Source organism: Lycorma delicatula, chromosome 1, assembly GCF_047948215.1.
Source record: "Lycorma delicatula isolate Av1 chromosome 1, ASM4794821v1, whole genome shotgun sequence".
In the NCBI taxonomy this organism is placed as follows: Eukaryota; Metazoa; Arthropoda; class Insecta; order Hemiptera; family Fulgoridae; genus Lycorma; species Lycorma delicatula.
In genome coordinates, this window is record NC_134455.1 from 403,279,602 (window position 1) to 403,304,502 (window position 24,901).

At 32.2% G+C, this 24,901-nt stretch overlaps 1 protein-coding gene across 1 annotated transcript in view; it reads left to right on the forward strand.

Annotated features, from left to right (window-relative positions):
- Window positions 1-548: 548 nt before the first annotated feature.
- LOC142317426 (salivary peroxidase/catechol oxidase-like) overlaps window positions 549-24,901 on the forward strand; it is a 299,683-nt gene continuing 275,330 nt past the window's right edge. Inside the window, exon 1 of the mRNA XM_075353986.1 lies at window positions 549-689. Within this exon, the coding sequence (XP_075210101.1) occupies window positions 595-689 (95 nt within the window). The 5' untranslated portion in view covers window positions 549-594. The remainder of the gene's footprint in view (window positions 690-24,901) is intronic.

Consider the following 24,901-nt stretch of genomic DNA (forward strand, 5'->3'; position numbering starts at 1 on the left):
ACGTAAGTACAGATGTCACGTCGAAACTAGTCAAAATGGATTTAGGGATGAACAAAATGGATATTTCTGTTGAATATGAAAATTTTCGTGATCACAGTACTTTACTTCGTAAAAGGAAGAAAAAAAGAAAATTATAGTTAACGTTTATGAAATTTTTACGCTTTATCATGAGTCTATATCTAGCGCATAAATAATGTTATTTATAATGGTCAGGTAATAAAATGGACATTGATGGGAAATTACAATTTTTGCTATATCATTCACTTTCAATTGTTTTTGAATGAATCGGAAAGTATAATAAAATCTATTACATGACCTAGTAAAATATATTTTTGCCAAATCATACTTTAAAGTGTGTACATTACTTTTTTTATTTAAAGAAAGTAAAATTTTGATGATTTATATCGATTAAGTTATATGAATGAATGAATAGTATGCGAATGCGTGCGTGTATTTGCAAGTTAACTAAAATATAAAAGCGAAAATTATTCTTCATACGTTCATCCATTCATTTATTAGAAGGAGGCAGGTAGAGGTGCACGCGGCGTATGTGATATTGAGGAATAATGTTGCTTTGGCATTCGTACTTTCATTATGGTAGTAACAGACTCGCTGTTTTCGTTCTCTCCGCTTAATTCACAGTATAACAGTGATCATCTCACCATGCTCATCGCCACAAATACCATAAGGTTAGTGTTATTCATAATTTTATATTAATAGCATTAATGAGTAACATTTATTTTTTTTTGTTATATATACTTGATAGTATATTATTCGATTCCGTTAATTTTATTTAAAAAAAGAACTAAAAATAAAGTTTTAACGAAAAATTAAAAAATACATTATTTATCTACTTTATTAATGGAAAAATAAATTACTCTTCTTATATATTCCATAGATATTAAACAAATAAGAATAAATACGTTTGTTGAAATAAAATACAATAAATTTTAATAGATTGAGTCAATAATTAATTCTTAAAAAATATGATGTGGACACTACATGATTTCCTTACGCCTATTAAATCACACATACATTTTTTTTAAAATGAAAAGTACATAAAATTTTATTTCATTAATAACTTCTGATATTTTGTTTTATTATAAACTGTTTAAATTAAAAAAAAAAAAAAAAATGAAGTCGTATTCGAATCGATTTGCCTTCCTCTAAGAGCCAGATATTTCATTAATTAAAATTTCATTTAGTTATAATTTTGGAAACGATGAAAATAAATGCCAACTATGATATATCGTTGAAAAGCTATCAATGAGGGCTTATTACTGCAATTAAGAAACGTACAAAATTCAAATATTTTTGATTTTGAGCACCACATAACTTCCTTGAACGCGTATTAAATTACATATACACATTTTTTAAAGTACATAAAATTTTTTTTCATTAATAATTTCTAATATTTTTTTTATTGTAAATTTTTTTTATAATCAGAAATTAATAATTATTAATAAATCAATATATTTAAATTAAAAAAAGGAGATGAAGTCTGTTTCGAACCGATATGCCTTCCCCATGTAATATAAAAATATTTCATTAATTTAACATTTATTTCACTATAACTCTGGAACTTAGAGTTATATCATAAGTAGCATTTAAAAATAAATGCTACTTATGATATATCGTTGAAAAACTCTCAATAACGACTTATTACTGCAGTTAAAAAACGTTCAAAATTCAAATAATTTTAATTTTGAGCACCATATGATTTCCTTGTACGCGTATTAAATTACATGTACACATTTTTAAAAGTACATAAAATTTTATTTCATTAATAACGTTTAACATCTTTTTATTGTAAATTTTTTTACTATCAGAAATTAATAATTATTAATAAATCAATATATTTAGATTAAAAAAACGAAATGAAGTCGAATTCGAACCGATGTGCCTTCCCCTTGTAAGATACAAATATATCATTAATTAAAATTTCATTTAGCTATAACTCTGGAACCGATGAAAATAAATACCGCTTATGATATATCGTTGAAAAGCTCTCAATAACGACTTATTACTGCAGTTAAAAACGTTCAAAATCCAAATATTTTGGATTTTGGGCACCACATGACTTCCTTGTACGCGTATTAAATTATATATATATATATATATATATATATACATTTAAAAAAAAATGAAATTACATAAAATTTTATTTCATTAATAACTTCTGATATTACTTCATTTTTTTATCTGTTATTATTGAAATATTATTCATCGTAAACATTTTTTTTACAATAAGAGGCTAATAATTATTAATAAATCAATATATTTAAATTTAAAAAAAAAAAAAAAGTTAAAAAAAGGAGATAATCAGATTTGAACCGATGTGTCTTCCCCTTGTAAGATCCAAATATTTCATTAATTAAAGTCTTATTTGGCTATAACTGAAACCAATGAAAATAATTACCACTTATGATGTATAGTTGAAAATCTCTCAATGAGGGCTAATTACTGCAGTAAAGAAAAAGTCCAAAATTCAATTTTTTTTTTCAACTTTTTTGGACCAGTAGATTACAATGAAAAGGGAAGGTACAGAACTATATATTACAGCAGTCCTAAATCCAAAATTTCAACATCCTACGGCTAATGGTTTTTGAGTTATGCGAGATACATACGTATGTATTGAAGTCACGCGGAAACTAGTAAAAATGGATATTTCCGCTGAAATCTGGAAACCGAAATTTTTCGCGATTACAATACTTCTTTTACTTCGTACAAGTAAAAATAACTTATGACATCATATTTTATTTGAATTTTATATTAGTATTTATAATTATATATTATTTTTGTTCTTCCGGATCACTACGGATCATATTTGGGTAATAATTTAAAACTTCTTTTATTTTCACAATATTTTTTTCATTGTGAAGTATTGTAATCGCGAAAAATTTCGCTTTTCAGATTTCAACGGAAATATCCATTTTGGCGTGAAGTCTGTTTGTATATATGTATCTCGCATAACTCAAAAGGGATTAGCCGTAGAATGTTGAAATTTTGTATTTAGGACTGTTGTAACATCTAATGGGGCATCTTTCTTTTTGAATGCAATTGACTGAATGAAAAGTGTCCAAAAAAGCTCAGAATACAAAAAATTTGGATGTTTTGTCTTTTTCTTAACTGCAGTAATAAGCCCTCATTGAGAGATTTTTGACGGTATATCATAAGTGGTACTTACTTTCATCAGTTTCAGAGTTACAGCGAAATGAAATTTTAATCAATGATATATTTGGGTCGTAGAAGGGGGACACATCGATTCCAATCAGACTTTTTTTAAATTTAAATATATTGATTTATTAATAATTATTAACCCCCTTATTGTAAAAAAAAATAATTTAAAATAATAATTCAATAATAACAATTAAAAAAATATCAGAAGTTATTAATGAAATAAAATTTGATGTACTTTTCATATTATAAAAAAAATGTGTATATGTAATTTTAATAAGCGTACAAGGAAGTGATGTGGTGCACATATTAATTTTTTTTTTAAATTGGTCTCTATTTAAACAGTTTATAAACCACGTTTTAACAATATTTAAATAGTAAATCAGCTAATTCCATATAAAATGCACATGAAATTGTAATGTTCTTCCTGGGATGATGTCTTTTATTTTTCTGTATTTTTATAAATCTTCGTTTCATTTTTAATTTCTGTTTTTATTTCAAATGGTTCAGAAAATTCTCAAGAAATTTAACTTTGAATTTTGTGTTTCTTTAGTAATGTTAACTGTTTTTCTGTTTATTTAAAATTTTTCTAATATTTTAAATAAGGATTCGCTATGTATAGATGCTACGATTTGCTGATGATATAGTAATTCTAGCCGAGAGTAAAAAGAATTTAGAAAAAACAATGAACGGCATAGATGAAGTCCTACGCAAGAACTATCGCGTGAAAATAAACAAGAACAAAACAAAAGTAATGAAATGTAGTAGAAATAACAAAGATGGACCACTGAATGGGAAAATAGGAAGAGAAAAGATTATGGAGGTAGAAGAATTTTGTTATTTGGGAAGTAGAATTACTAAAGATGGACGAAGCAGGAGCGATATAAAATGCCGAATAGCACAAGCGAAACGAGCCTTCAGTAAGAAATATAATTTGTTTATGTCAAAAATTAATTTAAATGTCAGGAAAAGATTTTTGAAAGTGTATGTTTGGAGTGTCGCTTTATATGAATTGTTAGGGATGTAGGATGTAGAGGGTATACTGAAATGAAACGACTAGCACTAGATAGGGAATCTTGGAGAGCTGCATCAAACCAGTCAAATGACTGAAGACAAAAAAAAAATATTGTATATGACGTAAAAAATATATTTTACGTCGTATATTATTATTTAATTTTTTTTTTTGTGGAAAAAAGGGCAAAATATATTATATATTATTATAAAGAGGAAAAAAAAGAAATAAATTATGAAGCCATTACATTTAAATTATAGCAACATTTAATGTGTATTCGTTTAACCATTAATTTTCCTAATGTGTACGTTGCAATATGTTTAATTAGAGAAAAATAAGCAACTCCTTTCCCCCCCCGCAGACAAATGAGATGAGGATGATACGTATGACATATAAATGAGGTGTAGTCTTGTACAGAATCAGGCCAACTTATTATTATTATTCCTGATTATTCCTGAGACGTAAAGTTAATTGAAATCCAACTACCGAAGTACACCGGTATCCGCTGTCTAATATTAAAATCATATAAAAGCAACTAACTTTAAAGAGGATTTGAACCTCAAAACCTTCCATTCTGAAATTCAGCTGTTAAACAACTGATTTGCGATGACGAGTTAACCACTAGACCAGCCCCGTAGAAAAAAAAATTGCGTATTTTAACTTTTATAAAAACTGATTTTTTTTATAAAAAAAATAATTATTAATATTAAAAAAAATCTAATAAAATTTAAAATTAACTGTTATGTTAAAGCCCCTCCATATGTTCTTACTATCAACAGTGATAATAATAATAATAATAATAACAATAATAATAATAATAATAAATAATAATAATAATAATAATAATAATAATAATAATAATAATAATAATAATAATAATAATAATAATAATAATAATAATAATAATAATAATAATAATCAGCATGTTGATATATCATCAGTAACAAAATTTCCAGTTTATTTATCTATGTTACTTTTTACAGAATTAAAATATATATAAGCGCGCGCGCGCACATACACAGAGAGAGAGAGAGTGACACAAAATCCTCACCGTATTTCCAGAGGTTATAACTTTGTTTGAAAATGAAAAAAAATCGATATATTTTTTGATTACATGTATTAAGACGTTTAAAATTTGTCATTAAGTTAAGAAAATGTGTGACGCGAAGGGCCACAAGTCGTTCAGCAGTTCCTCTTTGCTAAACAGTCATGAAGATTCTACAACTCAACGCGCACAGTTGCCTACAGGCTATCGATAATAATTGCTGGCAGGCGGCTCTCTCAATTGGTGTGAATGTGGTAGCCATCTCTGAGCCGAACATAGGTACCGTGATGGGTGACCGCTGGCTTGTCGACGCGAATTTGTTGATGACTTTGAGAATTTTAAGGCCGGTTGTTCCAGGCTTGAAGGATCCGTGGCAAGGCGTCAGGGGCGAGGATTGGTGAACCGCTCGTACGCGGAGACGGCAGCAGTCCGCACCTGCGGGTTGTCGTTCATTCGTTGATGAGGCGTACGGGACTCTTTAAGGTATGAGCTTATCCGGTTCGTCTTCTTTCTTTCTTTCTTTCTTTTCCTGTTTAGCCTCCGGTAACTACCGTTTAGATAATTCTTCAGAGGATGATATGTATTGAGTGTAAATGAAGTGTAGTCTTGTACGTTCTCAGTTCGACCGTTCTAGAGATGTGTGGTTAATTGAAACCCGACCACCAAAGAACACCGGTATCCACGATCTAGTATTCAAATCCGTGTAAAAATAACTGGCTTTACTAGGACTTGAACGCTGTAACTCTCGACTTTCAAATCAGCTGATTTGGGAAGACGCGTTCACCACTAGACCAACCCGGTGGGTTTATCTGGCTCGTCTGCGGACCCATAACTGTCCGTGAGGTGTAGTAGCATCTCGACGATGGTTGAAAGCAAATAAATGTCACGCGGGACTCTGCGATGGAGCTGAGTAGGAGTAGAAGGTCTGTCCGCTTTTCCCTTGTAGACCAGACCGGAGTTTGTAAATTAACCTGGGGTATGAACCAAAGTTGAGTTCATTAAGGGAATTAGGACTAAATATCGTTGTTGTGAACAATATTTTTTGGTGGTATGTTAAATTTGCCTCGAATCTCGAGAAATTTACTAGAAATTGGCTCAATAAAAGTAGAACTAGGCGCGAAGTTCGTGCTTCCGCGAACTCGGTTAGCTAGTTGAGAGGGATACGATGTAGGACATTCAAGATGTCCAGACGAGGCATACAGCGAAGGCAAAAGCTGAATTAATAAATCACAGATGTAAATGTCTACCGAGACATTTACATCGGTGGCATCCCAACGAGGCCAAGCTTATTACTATGAGATGTAGAAAGTTAGAGGGAGAAAGACGACTCCCGTTAAAACCCATCAGGGCTAGGAACGAGTTGGTGGTGTGGTGACCGGAAGCGTCACAAACCGGATGTCTTCCCCTACGGGGTTGGGACTCATTACTGTTTCCCGTGATGACAGCAGCATATCCCGGGTAATGTCATCAGGGCGGGTACAGAGACATGTTATATTTTAAGAGGGAGGTTTTTTTAGTGAGTCCCCGCTTAGTGAGCTTTTGGCAGGAAACCTCACATTCCCAGTAGTACGGGCTGCTGGTCGTCTGACAGCAGATTTTACTTCTACGGAATAAAAAGTCGAGAAGAAAATATTGATCAGTGGCCACTATCAGAATTGATGCACAATCGGGCTCGTTTCACATCTTCCATTACTTTCCTTAAAACGTCTGACGATAAATTCTCCATCACCTGTTGGATATTCTCCTTTAGGGCCACCAAAATTTAAGGCTTGTTCCTGTAAATCCTTGACTTCAAAAACCCTCAAAGAAAGAAGTCTGGAACTGACAAAACGAGGTATTTTGCGGACCAGTTCAAATCGCCAAAACCAGAGATTAAGCGACCGGGAAACGCCGGCTTCAGAATGTTCATTGTTGCTCGTATTGTGTGCGAGATCAAACTGTCCTGTTGGAACCACATGTTTCTCAAACCCAATTCGTCCATTTTTGGCAGCAAGAAGTCATTGATAACGGTTCTATAACGCGCAGTAGTGACAGTTACAGAGTTTCCAACGTCGTCCAAAAAAAAAAATAGAGGCCAATGACTTTTTCTCCGTAAACACCTCACCACCGCACCAAACAGTGACTTTGAGAGGATGTAATGGCTTTGCGTGAATATACGCGGATTCTCAGTGCCCCAGAAACGAAAATTTTGCTTATTCATATATCCGCATAGTTGAAAATGCGCTTCGTCGCTCATGATAATTTTGAGTGGAAAATTCTCATTTTTGCGAGCGAGGCTTAAGAAGGTTTGGCTAAATTGCACACGTACCTGATGGTCTGCAGGTGTAACTGTTTTGTTATTTCCACTTTATATGGTAACATCTGTAAGTGTTGCATCAAAATTCGCTGTAATGATCATCTGTTAATGCCAATTACGTGACCCGTCGTCTGGTTCATGTTTGGGTGTCCTTTTGGACATCTGCAGCCACAGGAGCGATGTTCTCAACCGTGCCGAAGTTTTGAGGCGGGCACTTTACCTATTATCCTATTATTCAGCCAGTTTCCTCGAGGCGAGTGGCTAGATCTCGCAGTGTTTGGCCAGTTGTTGCCGCACCCCCAGGAAATTAACGACGAAATTCACGCTGAGCCAAAATCACCGACCCATTGTTTCCCAAAAATATTGATACAATTATTCCGCGGTCCTGAGGAGTACAGCGATCCGTGCCTCATCCATGTATATCTTGGATCTGTAAAGAATAAAAATAAATTGTTTAATACATAAATAACAACTATTTGCCAACATGAGAGCATCTTACAATAGGCTTGACTTTTACGCCACCCGTTTTTATACACACACACACACACACACACACACACACACATATATATATATATATATATATATATATATATATATATATAAATATTAACTTAAATGTAATTTATTTAAGTCTATTTTCCTCTTGATTAGATAGAAATAAATAATAACAAGACATATTTTACTTAAAAATATTATCTTTATTAATCTCTTGAGTTAACAAATCAACTACACAAACTTATAAATTAAATTCACTTAGAATTCTCTAAGCTTCCTCAAGTGACAATACACATTCATACACACATCATACAAAATTCTCTTACATCCTACACTTACATTCTCTTACATATCATAGCATGTAAGAGAATTTTATATGTGTGTGAATGAATGTTCACACCCCTGAGGCAGATTAGAGAATTTTAAGTGAAACGTAGCACAAGCGAAACGAGCCTTCAGTAAGAAATATAATTTGTTTACATCAAAAATTAATTTAAATGTCAGATTTTTGAAAGTATATGTTTGGAGCGTCGCTTTATATGGAAGTGAAACTTGGACGATCGGAGTATCTTAGAAGAAAAGATTAGAAGCTTTTGAAATGCAGTGCTATAGGAGAATGTTAAAAATCAGATGGGTGGATAAAGTGACAAATGAAGAGGTATTGCGGCAAATAGATGAAGAAAGAAGCATTTGGAAAAATATAGTTCAAAAAAGAGACAGACTTATAGGCCACATACTAAGGCATCCTGGAATAGTCGCTTTAATATTGGAAGGACAGGTAGAAGGAAAAAATTGTGTAGGCAGGCCACGTTTGGAATATGTAAAACAAATTGTTAGGGATGTAGGATGTAGAGGTTATACTGAAATGATATAAGTTTGTATAGTTGATTGGTTAACCCAAAAAATTAAATAAAGATAATATTTTTTATTTTTAATATATATATATATATATATATATATATATATATATATATAGAGAGAGAGAGAGAGAGAGAGAGAGTGAGAGGGAAATTATAATAATAAAAAAAATCTGATGTAGACAACACATTATTTCCTTGTACGCCTATTAAATTACATATAGACATTTTTTCACAATCAGAGGATAATTATTTTTTTTTAATCAGAGAAAAATTATTAATAAATCAATATATTAAAATTAAAACAAAATAAACTTAAAAAAAGGAGATGAAGTCAGATTTGAACAGATGTGCCTTTCCCTTGTAAGATCCAAATATTTCATTAATTAAAATTTTATTTGCCTATAACTCTGGAACCGATGAAAATAAGTACCACTTATGATAAATCGTTGAAAAGCTCTCAATGAGGGCTTATTTCTGCTGTTAAGAAAAAGTCCAAAATCCAAATTTGTATATTTTGGGATTTTTTGGACACTTTTGGTTCAGTCGATTGCAATCAAAGGGGAGATACACAACTAGATGTTACAATAGTCCTAAATCCAAAATTTCAACATCCTATGGCTTGTTGTTTTTTTAGTTATGCGAGATAAAGACATCGCGCCGAAATTACTCAAAATGGATTCAGGGATGGTCAAAATGGATATTTATATTTAAATTTGATAATCGACATTTTTCGCGATCACAATACTTCCTTTACTTCGTACAAGGAAGTAATACTGCTGTTTTGTTTTTCGTTTAATAAATTACTTTTATTTTAATTTTCTACTGCAAAAATAGAACAAATAAAAAACGTCAAAATTGAAAATATCTAGCTTTTGACGACGAATTAGCAGAATCGCAAAAAAAAGCAACCAATAAAATGAACCAGTTAAAAAAAAAAAAAATAACAAAAAAAACAAGATTACAGATTTCTTTTTCAAATACAGAAGTGATAAACAATTGCCTGCAAAATATGCCAAAAAGACAATGGAAACAAAAGATGGCAAAATTAAGATCACAAACTATTCCAAATATTTTGGAGAAATCAATAAAAATGGAACAGAAAAGCTAGTAACTGAGAACAACAAACGTAAATTAGAACAAATAAAATTTAACACAAAAAAATATTTACAATAAAAAGGAGACTTTCCGTAAATGCAAATTTAATCTTATACGGCAATGTAAATCTAAGCGGAATGAAAATTCTACCCAACATAGAGAAAGAAAGATCTATGGTCCAAGAAAAAGCTTTGCACATAGCCCGAAGAAATCAACTCGACGTGCGTTACGTGAGACTGGCATTCCATAAACGACTATTTGGCACGTATTACATAAACGATTACACTTCCGGGACCACCGTAAGGTATTGCTTCGGAGGATAAGATGAATGATTTGTAGCGTGTATGAAAATGCCATCCCAGACCGGGATTCAAATCCGGGACCTCCAGATGAAAGGGTGAGACGCTACCATTCGCTCCACGGAGGCAGGAAAAAATCGATTGCACTTGAAACCATACTAACTAACCATGGTTTAATACATTACAGATGACGATAAAGTTTCTCGGCAGCAGTTTTGTGGATACATTTTGCGTGGATAAAATTAGACACAACGATACATCTATACACAATATAATTTTTAGTGGTGTGTAAAAGTTTCATATTAAAGGCAAGGTGAACACTCGCAACTGCTGAATATGGGAGTAGCAAAAAATCTCATAAAACTTTACAGTACATTTTTGATAGCCCTAAGATTAATGTTTTTTGTAGCCTAAGCAAACAAAGACTGTTCAGCTCGATCTTCTTCCAGGAGGCTTAAATGATATCTTTATCATGACATACTTCAAAATTTTCTAAATTCTCAATTAGACGATGATGACCAGGATAGAGGCCATAGCACCACCTCACTACTTTCTAGAAGTCCAAGATTTCTTGATACTTGATTCCCAATTCGGTGGGTTGGTCGTGAAGGTCCAGTTGTATGACCACTTCGCTCCCCAGAATTTACCCTATTACATTTTTTCTTTCGAGGTTTCATGAAAGATCGTGTTGATGTACCACCTTTACCTGCTGATCATGTTGAGCTAAGACTTAACGTCGCAGCTGCAGAGGTAATGCCCGCCTTGATGACTGCAGTCTGGAATGAAATCGATTTCAGGTGGAATGTATGTCGCATTACAAATGGAAGCCACATCGAAAAAAAGTGAATGTTGGGTGACAAAGTTGATATGTTTTTCTAAGAAATGACACCTCAACCGAATTTTTAGTTTATCTAAATAAATTTTTATATGCTTTTAAAGTTTTGAAGTCTATATATATATGTAATTAATAATTAAGCTTATACTTAACATTATTAAAAATGTAATTATTAATTATAAACTAGTAACAACATTTAATTAAAGGTATTTAAATTTTAAAAACTCTAAGGAAAAAACTGCAGCGGAGATATAATAAAGGAATTAAATTATATTCAGATCTGCGCATTGAGTAAAGTGTTTTCTTGTAATAATAAATCTATGTTAAGGTCACACCTTAGGCCGTATTTACGGAATAAAAAACAACAATGTCTTTATTAACGTTGAATATTTATTTATAAAAATATTTTAAGTTATATACAGTATTTAGCTAACTATCTGGAATACATAAAATTAAAAAAAAAAAATGTTTCGATTACATCTAGAATCTTAAAAAAAATCTGATGTGGACACCACATGATTTCCTTGTACGCCTATTAAATTACATATACAAATTTTTAAAAATGAAAAGTACATAAAATTTTATTTCATTAATAACTTCTGATATTTTTTATTTTTTGTATTGTTATTATTGAATTATTATTTATTGTATTTTTTTCCTTATAATCAGGAGTTATAATTATTTATAAATCAATATATTAAAATTTTTAAAAAAATTACAAAAATATATTTGATTACATATAAAAAATTATTTTTTTAAAAATCATTTATTTAACTAATATTAATATTAACATTAATAAAAAAAGGAAACAAATTAGAAAAACCCTCTAAAAAGTAAAAAATAAGAATTAAATCAAATTGAGAATTTTAAACGAAAAAAATATAATATATTAACAAATATAAAAATGCACTGAAAAGTAAAAAATAAATTATATAAATATCTAATAAATAAATGTTATAATTATTAAATTTTAAAATTAAAAGTAATAAAAATATTTAGTTAAATAAAAGCGTGGGGCAGTTTATATCCAAATTCTAACACCGTAGTATTGTATTGTCATTGAAGTTACATACGTGTACCAAATTTCATTGATTTTCATACGATAGATCAAAAGATATAGCAGTTGCAAGATTTGATTATAACTAAAGGAATTTTAATAAAAAAAGCTTATAAAAAAAGGAGATGAAGTTTGATTCGAACCGTTGTGTCTTCCCCTTGTAAACTCCAAATATTTTATTAATTAAAATTTTATTTGGCTATAACTCTGGAACCGTTGAAAATAAGTACCACTTATGATATATAGTTGAAAAGCTCTGAATAACGGCTTATTACAGTTAAGAAATAGCCCAAAATATAATTTTTTTTGGGTTTTGAACTTTTTTGAATACTTTTGGTTCAGTTGATTGCAATCAAAAGAGGAGTAGAACAACTAGATGTTACAACAGTCCTAAATCCAAAATTTCAACACTTTATGGCTAATTGTTTCTAAGTTATGCGAAATACGTACAGATGTCACGCCGAAACTACTCAAAATGAATTCAGGGGTGATTAAAATGGATATTCCCGTTGAAATCTCAAAAATCGAAATTTTTTTGCTATTACAATACATTTTTTAGTATTCCTTTTACAAGGAAGTAAAAATGAATGTTTATCCTGAATGCGTTTCTATACCAATCATTGCTATAAAACTTTGGTGAATTATTGTGCGCACTCCCGCGAAGGTTTCTGAGTTAGTTTGAACCCGCTAGGTGGCACTGGGGTCGAGAAATTTCGAAAAATTGTATTTATGGTCCGATTTGGCTTATATTCAGAATATAAATTAGTTACGTGAAAAGAAATATTTTTAATAAATATGGACCCGCTAAGTGGCACTGGGATTGAGATATTTAGATAAATTTAATCACATAATAACTACCTGAGGAAATCGATAGTGACATAGACAACGATGGGTTTAGACAAAGACAATCGAGTAGACGATATCTCTCGATGTATATACAAGGTTATTCACGGGAACCGGATGTTTTTGAAGAGGGTTGTACTCGGGCGTTCGTGGTGGGAGGGGCACGTGGCTGGTGTCTGACGTTTCCTTTGTTCATAGCATTTACATTTTAGTCGTTGAGATGGAGCCGTGGACGCTAGACCAACGCCTGTACGCGTATGACAGTTTTGTGCGAAGTAACGAATCCGTAACTGCTGTTCAGCGAGATTTCCGTCGTCAGTTTAATATCCATCGTAATGCAAGTGTCCCTTCTCGTAACACAATATTGCGACGGGTAAACAACCTTCGAACAAGCGGTTCAATATTGAAGAAAAAACCACCGGGTCCCCGACGAACTGCTAGCACTCCGGAGAACATCGAACGAGTAAGGGAAGCCATTGTCAGAAGCTCACTCCGCCCTATTCAGAGGCATTCATCAGCGCTTCAAATGAGCACAAGTACGGTAAGACGAATTCTGCATACAGACCTGTATTTCCATCGTTACAAGATAGCCGTCGTAGAGCAGTTAAACGAGCAAGATTTCACGCAGTGATTACAATTTTGTCGACAAATGCTTACCGTTTTTGAAGAAAATGAAAATTTGTTATCGTTAATGAGTTACGAAGAATCATCATTTAATCAGAGACTAAATACAAACAAAAATTTTGAAGTTTATTAAAGACAAAAGACATCAATTGTGACAGATTTTAATTAGGTATTAAACAAAACAAAATTTTTTTTTATTAAATTTAATATTCCAGTTTTCAAAATTAGATATTCAATTTTGTATATTTGTTACAAGAAAGAAATGTTTAAAATAGTTGGTCTAAATATAACTCTATTTTCTGAAGAGGTTAAGTACACATTCTTTCTAAAATTTGAAAATTAAAAATATTAAATCCCAAAAACCAGGTATAAATATCTCCTTTTTTTATTTCCTCGTACGAAGTAAAGGAAGTATTGTGATTACGAAAAATTTCAGTTTTCGTATTTCAACCGATATGTACATTTTTATCATCCCTGAATCCATTTTGACTTCTTTCGGCGTGACGTCTGTACGTATGTATAACTCAAAAACGATTAGCCGTAGGATGTTGAAATTTTGGATTTAGGACTGTTGTAACATCTATTTGTGCACCTTCCTTTTTCATTGCAATCGACTGGACCAAAACTGTCTAAAAAAACCCAAAATCCAAAAAACCATTTGGATTTTGGACTTTTTCTTAACTGCGGTTATAAGCCCTTATTGAGAGCTTTTCAACGATTTCATAAGTGGTACTTATTTTTCCACTGGTTCCAGAGTTATAGCAAATAAAATTTTAATTAATGAAATATTTGTATCTTACAAGAGGAAGCCATATCGCTTCGAATCCGATTTCATCTAATTTTTTTAACTTTTTTTGTAATATTTAATAATTAATTTATTAATAATTATTAACCTCTGATTGTAAAAAAAATTACGATGAATAATAATTCAATAATAAAAAAAAATAAAAATATATCAGAAGGTTTTAATGGAATAAACTTTTATGTACTTTTCATTAAAAAAAGTGTAAATGTAATTTAATAGGAGTTGGGGTACAAGAAAGTCATGTGATGTCCACATCAGATTTTTTCAACTAGGTTAAATGACTAGGTTAAATGACTTGTAAATTTTACATTGTTTTAATGTACAAGAGAGTTTTTACATACTCGTCACGTATCATTTGTTTGTAACATTGACCTTGTACCTTAAGATCCTGATTATTTAATTTTTTATTCTTATTTACTGTTAGATACAATTTTGAGCTAGATTCCTTTACATTATCATTCATGATGTAAATTTAATTAATTTTTTTTTTGTTACTCCTAAAAAGCATTCTCCTGTTAGTATTATTATTTTTATTTGGTTTTAATATTTCGGCTATATAGTTATAGGATATTAGTTACACAATATACTATTTATAAGGATGTGTATGATAAAACTGTCAAATCTTGCATGTTTGAATTTACAAACTATTAAGATTTCAATTCAATTTTTTTTTGTCTTCAGTCATATGACTGGTTTGATGCAGCTCTCCAAGATTCCCTATCTAGCGCTAATCGTTTCATTTCAGTATACCCCTACATCCTACATCCCTAACAATTTGTTTTACATATTCCAAACGTGGCCTGCCTACACAATTTTTACCTTCTACCTGTCCCTCCAATATTAAAGTGACTATTCCAGGATGCCTTAATATGTGGCCTATAAGTCTGTCTCTTCTTTTAACTATATTTTTCCAAATGCTTCTTTCTTTATCTATTTGCCGCAATACCTCTTCATTTGTCACTTTATCCACCCGTCTGATTATTAACATTCTCCTATAGCACCGCATTTCAAAGGTTTCTAATATTTTCTTCTCAGGTACTCCGATTGTCCAAGTTTCACTTCCATATAAAGCTATGCTTCAAACATATACTTTGAAAAATCTTTTCCTGGCATTTAAATTAATTTTTGATATAAACAAATTATATTTCTGATTGAAGGCTCGTTTCGCCTGTGCTATTCGGCATTTTATATCGCTCCTGCTTCGCCCATCTTTAGTAATTTTACTTCCCAAATAACAAAATTCCTCTACCTCCATAATCTTTTTTCCTTCTATTTTCACATTCAGTGGTCCATCTTTGTTATTTCTACTACATTTCATTACTTTTGTTTTGTTCTTATTTATTTTCATGCGATAGTTCTTGCGTAGGACTTCATCCATGCCGTTCATTGTTCCTTCTAAATCTTTTTTACTCTTACCTAGAATTACTATATCATCAGCAAATCGTATCATCTTTATCTTTTCACCTTGTTCAGTTCAATTATCTACAAAAAAAAAGAAAAAAAAGGTCAGTTCAATTATCTACAAAAAAAAAATGCAGTGAACAATTAGCATTGAAAAATTTCGGAAATGTGGTCCATTTAAAATGAGACACATCTGCATTTAAAAAAACTGCACATTTTAGGAAAAAATATTTCCTATTAAAGTTTTTCTATTTCAAGGGGGAAATATGTTCACAGTCTATGTTGTCCATGATAAGGTCAAATAAAGGTCATTTCAAGGTCAACTTTTTTTTTGTAAATAGAAACCTATATTTTTTATTGCAGAATCAAATTCTTTGCACGAAAAAGATTAAAATTTCATTTAGGACTTTTTTCAAAAATTGATAGGTTTTTAGTTACTCATCTTCAAAAATTCTGTGGGACCGTAAACTGTTTCAGTTTTCAGTGTTTCAGCTTTCAGTTTAATTAGGTCTGGACCAGTTAGTCAGCATCTGTGACGCGAATGATAGCGTTTCGGCCTTTCATCCAGAGGTACCGGGTTCGAATCCCGGTCAGGCATGGTATTTTTACATAAAATCGTTCATCACATCCTCTGAAGCAATACCTAACGGTGGTCTTGCAGGTTAAACAGGAAAAAAAGTCTGACTCAGCTGTTGAGTTATATCCAGGTGATGTTAAAAAATATTTCATGTAAGAGAAAATAAAATTTTAAATAAGACACAATCGATGCTATCAATAATGAAGCTAACAATAATGGGGAAGAAGAAAAAGAAGTTTAGCATGTAAACAACTGCGAACTTTTTAAAATAGTCTAAAGTGAAATTCAAGTTGGAAATGAACGTATTATCAGTGTCTTCAATTAATTTTTTTATTACTCGCCAACTATTAAATATTAATTAGTTTTTATTTATTGGAAATTATGGAATGATATACAATTAGAGAAAAAACTGAGGTAATTTTGCTTTACGGAGAATAGACCATTGAAATACTGGTGAAACACTAGCTTTGTATGCTCTACGATTCCCCGGTGGAAATACTAATCGTGCTTTTGTATATAGAATCGGAAAACAGTTTACCGATGCTGGACGTGCAAGGGAGCAGAAATAGGAACCGTCAAAATATTGTGACAACAGAAAACAACGAATATACATTTTTCAATACGTTTTAAGAACGACCTATGAACATTTTATAGAGTTTCTCCCTTGATACCTCTACAGACGTTTATTATACGCTATTTCATATTTTCAAGGATAATTAGTACTTCTAGGTAAACCTTTTCTTTAAGGTAACTCTATTAAAAAAAAAATATCTACTGGAGTAATATCGGGAAAAGTAGCAGACCAATGAAGTGGACCAGCTCGGCCAATCCAACGATCAATGTATTCGCGGTCCAAAATTACCCTGGGACAGCCATCATGATGAAATCACCTCGTTCCAAATCCAAATTTGTTTGAATTTTGGACTTTTTCCTAACTGCAGTAAGAAGCCCTCATTGAGAGCTTTTCAACGATATATCATAAATGATACTTATTTTTACCGGTTCCAGAGTTATAGCAAAATAAAATTTTAATTAATTAAATAATTGGATCTTACAACGGGGAAAGCACATCGGTTCAAATACGACTTCATTTCTGACTTTTTTTTAATATAAATATATTGATTTATTAACCTCTGACAGTAGAAAATATTTTACGTTAAATAATATTCAATAATAACAATAAAAAAATTTTTTTAAATATGAAATAATATCAGAAGTTATTAATGAAATAACATTTTATGCATTTTTCATTAAAAAAAAAAAAAAAAAATTGTGTACATGTAATTTAATAGGCGTAAAGGAAGTTACACCACGTTAACTTCCTTTATGAAATTTTGATATGAACAAAATTCACATCAGAATTTTTTTTACCAAAATGTAGGTATTTTTATATCAAAACTTTACGCTTCAATTTTGTAATAGTATATTTATCGTAACTGTTGGATTTCTATCAATAATAATATAAATTTGGTAAGAGACCTGGGCCTGTTTGTTGTAAATTCACATTGAAATTTATAGATGGTTTGCAAATAATTTTTTTTTGTTGAATATATCCTTTGCATCATTAATAATATAAAAAAAAAAAATAGGATTTACAGTAAAATTAAATGTTTTTATTAAAACAGTTGATTAAAATCTCAATTTTACTTATTGACTTTATTCTGTGACGTGAATAACCCATAACGTTGATATGCATGCTTCAATATATCAGCTTTGCCTTTCTTTAACATATATTGACTTAATTCTCGAATTTATTATTACCTGAACTCTTAGCTCACATACTGATATTGATTCTGCTTCACTAACTAAACTCTTCTATTTTTGGACGTTTGTACAAAAATAGCCTGAAATATTTCATCTCAAAAAGTTTGTTTTTCATTCATTAATTTTTGAAGTGATTTCTGATAATGCTACCCGCTCCACCAAAAATCTTTTTCTCCAACATGAAGCTTGCAGGTATAGACATATACGAGTATATATATATATATATATATATACACACACACACACACACACATATAAAGTAACTTTTTCTGACTAAATAACTAATTTATTAACACCCAAACAAAACTACTGAATTAAATTGTTGAAAATTTGTATACACATTCTTCTTATGGTGTAAGTCCACTAAGAATGAATTTTTTGAAATTCTAAGTTTCAAGTGTTAAAATGGAATAACAATGAAATTTACTATATTTTTTAATTTCTCGGTACAGGCTTTCGCCGATAACTCACGACGGTAGCTAGATGATCAAGCGCAGGCGGCTTTGTCAACCGCAGAGGGCTGGATGGACATGCAAAATTTCTGTACCTAAAACGAAGTACATGCTTCTCAAGGGTGCACACAAATTATCGTACAGTCTTAACCCCCACAATAAGTATAAAGGCTGTCTAATCAGCCGAGTTACAGTTCATAAGTACCTAGGTGTTTTGTTTGATGAGAAGTTGCTGTTTAGCAATCACACTAAGCAAGTAGCGGCGGATGCTCTCTCAGTGATGCACAAACTTAACAGGATTGTTTGGAAAGGCTATGGGTTGTCGGGCCATCAAATGTACATGGTGTAGGTAGATGTCTTTGAAAGCATGACTTCTTACGAGGCATCCGTTTGGCCGCATAGGTTGGATATGAATAAAACACTTCTTCAAAATTTAAGGAGTTCCCAGCGCAGAGCGTTTATTCTATTCACTGGTGTTTTTAAAACAACATACTACGAGGCGTATTGGAAAAGGCTCTCCCAATCGATTTAGCGGTGAAAGTTCGAGCAGCCATGTAGAAATTGCGAAGAGGTCGGAAGGCCGAGGTATTTGGGATGCGGTTACCAGCCGGGGCGGAACCGTGATCACAATCCACCGGATCTAAATTTCGTTCAGTTGCCCATCTCCCACCTGCGGAAGAGGCTGCAGAGCCTCGCGATGGAAGCATGGCAGCTGGAATAGGACACCACGACTAAAGAAAGATCCTTGTATAAATTTATAAAGGATCTTGGGGGATGGTATTCCTCAAGCTCGTTTTTAAGACCGATGGTGTCCATGCGCTCACCAACCACGTTAATTTAAACCAATATCTGTTTCGGTTCCGGCTGGTAGCTGATAAGCTGTGCGTCTGTGGGGAGGTCCAGTCAAATGAACACCTGATGTTTGACTGCCCTACTCTTAGGGGGTGTGGGGGGGGGTGGTCAGAAACCGGGCCACCCTGGAACTTAGAGGTCAAGGGGAGAATTGACCACTCACAAGCGGCGAGTCAATGTGGGGAGAGCCGCATTGTCGGACCGTGTGGGAGTTTCTTGATGCGGTTGTTTTGTTCAACCGACATCAGTAGTTTACTTAAGGGAAAGACTCCTACCGCACTGCTGTGAGAAGCTAACCTAGAGACATATGGCTGACCACCAGCCAATTAAGGCTCCAAGCGCTTTAATATGGTGAACAGGTATTTACTGGATTCAGCGACCTAAGCGTGGCAGCGAATTGCTGTCTAGATGAAATGAATTTTAATTTGTGGTTGTCATATATATTTTTACTAGTTGACGGGGTACGCCTACCCATTTTAATAAATATATGACAAGTGAGCGGTTGGGACACATAAGCCGGTGGTGTATGTGACCGCACTTAGTCAGCTCACGCTGTTAGGTAAGCTCTAGGAGCTATTTAGGACACTGGTCGCTAAAATGTTTCCAGGCTCAGTAGCCGTTTGTGGCACAGACATTCGGTCTTATGCTTTAGGGCGACCGAATGTGATGGTGAAAGGAGAAATGCCAAGCAAACCATATGACTTTCTTGTACGCCTATCGAGTTACATTAACACATTTTTTTAAAATGAAAAATACATAAAATTTTATTTTTTTAATAACTACTGATAGTTTTTATTTTTTTTATATTATTATTTAATTATTATTTATTGTAAAAAGTTTTCTTACAATCAGAGGTTAATAATTATTAATAAATCAATATATTTAAATTTAAAAAAAAAAGTTAAAAAAAGGAGATGAAATCTGATCCGAAGTGATGTGTCTTTCCCTTGTAACATTCAAATATTTCATTAATTAAAATTTCATTTGCCTATAATTCTGGAACCAATGAAAATAAGTACCACTTATGATATATCATTGAAAATCTCTAAATGAGGGCTTATTACTGCAGTAAAGAAAAAAGTCCAAATCCAATAAAATTGGATTTTTTGGAAACTTTTATTCCAGTCAATTGCAATGAAAAAGGGAGGTGAACAACTAGATGTTACAACCGTCCTAAATCCAATATTTCAACAATGTACGGCTAATCGTTTTTAAGTTATGCGAGATACATACGTACTTACAGACATCATGCCGAAACTAGTCGAAATGGATTCATGTATGGTCAAAATGGATATTTCCGTTGAAATATGAAAACCGAAATTTTTTTACGATTATAATACTTCCTTTACTTCGTACAAGGAAGTAAAAACCGGTTTTGAAAGAAAAAACTTTTCAGTTTTACTTCGGATATCATAAAAACTACAAAAAATATGGTTCTTGAACGTATTTTTTTAATTTTTCAGGTCAAAAAACCATAAGAAACCATTTATTTCGGCTCTCAATTAACGCCCTAAAAATTTCAGTACGAACTCATTTCACCGGAGGAGCTGAATTCTGAGTGTAATTTTTCACTAGCCCTAACGAAGCCTAACTCCCTAACGAAGCCTTTCCAGACCTATGTTTAGATACCTTTTTTATTATTTTGACGAGAGGAATATACCTGCGATGTATTTTAGTTTTCTCGTGGGACACTGTATATATATATATTTAGCATTGTGATACTGTGTAAAAATTCTGATCTAATATATTATTGTATTATTTAATACATAAAGACACTAGTTTATAATTTAGGTAATAATTTATTTAACTCGAAGCGGATATCCCGCAGCTCAAGGTGGCGGTCATAGAACAAAACAAAATAAAATAACAACACACTAGGTTAAAAGATTGCAGGTCGAGTCATGAAACCGGTAATTGGTCTATTGTTGATGAAGTAACGGAAATTGTTTATCTATTCGCACAAATGAGGCTGTTAAAATCTTATTCTTAGTTTGCTTTAATTATATTTGAAACTTAAAGGATTATAGGTTACTTGTTAGAATATTTGAGACGGATCTGAAATGAGGCTATGTTCAAAGCGTAAAATGTCATTCTTATTTATTTAATTTTATTTACAAACATTATCTACGTTATCTAGGCGAATTAGATAATTAATACTAATAAACAAGAGTAAATTATTTAAATTTAAGATTAAATAGTGATTACAGTAGAGTGGGGTGCCGCCCGGCAACCCACTCTTTAGGTCACTCATCACGCATATGAAAAAATTGAAAAAAAATCAAATTTTTAATTTGAAGCTATGACTTTCACATAATCTTATATATCACTATCAAAGCTTGTTGTCAAATCCATTCTGAAATACCGTCTTAGAATTATTTTTTTAGTGCGTTTAATTTAAGAGTGGTGTTTTAAAAAGTTTTTTACATAAACAAAAAACTAGGCACCGGAATGTACCGATCACTAGCGGAAAATCCCGATTCGTTAGTATCAATTTCTACAGTTAAATTTTTAATTTAACTTTCGTTATATCAATTTACATCATTCAAAAAAAATATTTTTACACAAAGGTAATCAATTTTGGATACTTAGTAATCCCATTCCGAAACGCCGCCCGCCAGGGCAAACCCCCCGGAGGGCCTAGCTGTGGAGACGCACCGTAGCACATCATAAATAAACTATAAGCATCAGCAACTAAATTCATTACAGTAACATCATTTATAATGATTTAGCTTTTTATTTTTCCTGTTTAGCCTCCGGTAACTACCGTTTAGATAATTCTTCAGAGGATGATATGTATGAGTGTAAATGAAGTGTAGTCTTGTACATTCTCAGTTGGACCGTTCCTGAGTGTGTGGTTAATTGAAACCCAACCATCAAAGAACACCGGTATCCACGATCTAATATTCAAATCCATGTAAAAATATCTGGCTTTATATAATGATGTAGCTAGTCCGTACAATGAATTTGACCTTTGCTCGGGCGTGGTCGGCCTCCATAGTTGGAGCGATAGACTTTCATCCGGAAGCTCATGGTTTGTATCCCAATCAGATATGGCATTATTCATACAGTACTCCCTTGGATAAACTTCAAGATTATTTAGTAAATTATTTACCTATAAATATATATATATATATATATATATATTAGTAACTAGCAGACCCGGCAATACTTCGCTTTTTCCGAAGAGTGGGAGAGAAAGATTATTACCTTTCACTTATTCTCCTTCCCGTTTTCCCTTTTCAACTTCTCCCTTTCACCCTTCTCCCTCGACCCTCTCCCAGTTTACTTTTTACCCTTTCCCGATTTCCCCTTTTCTCTTTCCACCTTTCCCCCGTTCACCATTTTCCCTTTTCCCCGCGCGTAAATCGGTCCATTACTTTTTTGGTCTTTAGCGGACACACATACGAACATGCCTTTTATATATATATAAATTTATAGTTATATAAATATATAACTATAAATATATAGATTGTTTGGAATATGTAAAACAAATTGTTAGGGATGTAGGATGTAGAGGGTATACTGAAATGAAACGACTAGCACTAGATAGGAAATCTTGGAGAGTTGCATCAAACCAGTCAAATGACTGAAGACAAAAAAAAAAAATATATATATATATATATAGAATAAAAAAGTCTGTTTGTATATTTGTTTGTTTGTTTCGTAAATATCTCGACACCAGCCCCACCTAGCGGGTATAGTTTTTGCAAAAATATTTATTTTCACGTAACTAATATTCATATTCTGAATATGAACCAAATCGGTCCATAAATATAATTTTTCTAAATATCTCAACCCCCAGCGCCATCTTTCGGGTTCATTTTTGCAAAGTAATTTTTTTTTTTTTTTATGTAAGTAGCATGTATTCTGAATATGAAGCAAATTGGACCATAAATACAATTTTTCGAAATATCTCGATACCAGCGCCATCTAGCGGGTCCAAACTAATTCAGAAACCTTCCCTGGCATGCGTTCAACTATTCCCCAAAGTTTCATCGCTATCGGATGAACGGTTTAGGAAGGCATAAGAGAGATACAGACAGACAAAAAAAAGGATTTAGAAGAAACAATGAAAGGCATAGATGAAGTCCTACGCAAGAACTATCGCATGAAAATAAACAAGAACAAAACAAAAGTAATGAAATGTAGTAGAAATAACAAAGATGGACTACTGAATGTGAAAATAGGAGGAGAAAAGATTATGGAGGTAGAAGAATTTTGTTATTTGGGAAGTAGAATTAGTAAAGATGGACGAAGCAGGAGCGATATAAAATGCCGAATAGCACAAGGTAAACGAGCCTTCAGTAAGAAATATAATTTGTTTACATCAAAAATTAATTTAAATGTCAGGAAAATATTTTTGAAGGTGTATGTTTGGGGTGTCGCTTTATATGGAAGTGAAACTTGGACGATCGGAGTATCTGAGAAGAAAAGATTAGAAGCTTTTGAAATGCGGTGCTATAGGAGAATGTTAAAAATCAGATGGGTAGATAAAGAGACAAATGAAAAGGTATTGCGGCAAATAGATGAAGAAAGAATCATTTGGAAAAATATAGTTAAAAGAAGAGACAGACTTATAGGCCACATACTAAGGCATTCTGGAATAATCGCTTTAATATTGGAAGGACAGGTAGAAGGGAAAAATTGTGTAGGCAGGCCAAGTTTGGAATATGCAAAATAAATTGTTAGGGATGTAGGATGTAGAGGGTATACTGAAATGAAAGGACTAGCACTAGATAGGGAATCTTGCAGAGCTGCAAAAAAAAAAATTAACGAACAGCACGACACCATAGCACGATCAGTCTTATCAAGCGTAACATTTTACATATAAATAATCTAATTTTAGCATTTTTTTATATTCTTCCGACAATTTATCAATAGCCGCAAACAATAACTAAGAATTAAATAAAATCTTTAAATTATTTAAATCTCCACTAGATCTGAAACCGATGATTTACAGATAAATAAAAACTTATATAGGACAACCGAAGCTACACACCCATCGCAAGAAGAAAACTGCTAGACTACGTGCTGATATCGACATTCCCCCACTCTGAACAGAATTGTAATAATAATAAATATGTTGTGTTACGTTGATGAGTAATTTTCACTGGTATGTTGCTAATAACACCGTTCACTGGTTTTGTTGACTAATTCTAGCCCAGTATTGCTACGTCGATTAAACTGTTAGCTCTCGAACAACGTTGTGTCAGCAACCTTGAATGAAAAATTAACAAAGTCCTATTTAAATATAGAGCGGGCGAAGCCGCGACGAGAAATGTAGTGTATAATCACACGGTTCATCAGCATAGTTATAATTTCCTTATTTATTATAAATTTTTATTTTTATTTCTTAATTTACGTAGAGTAATATTTGGTTATTTTGTGTGAGGGCATCTCGTTGAAAAA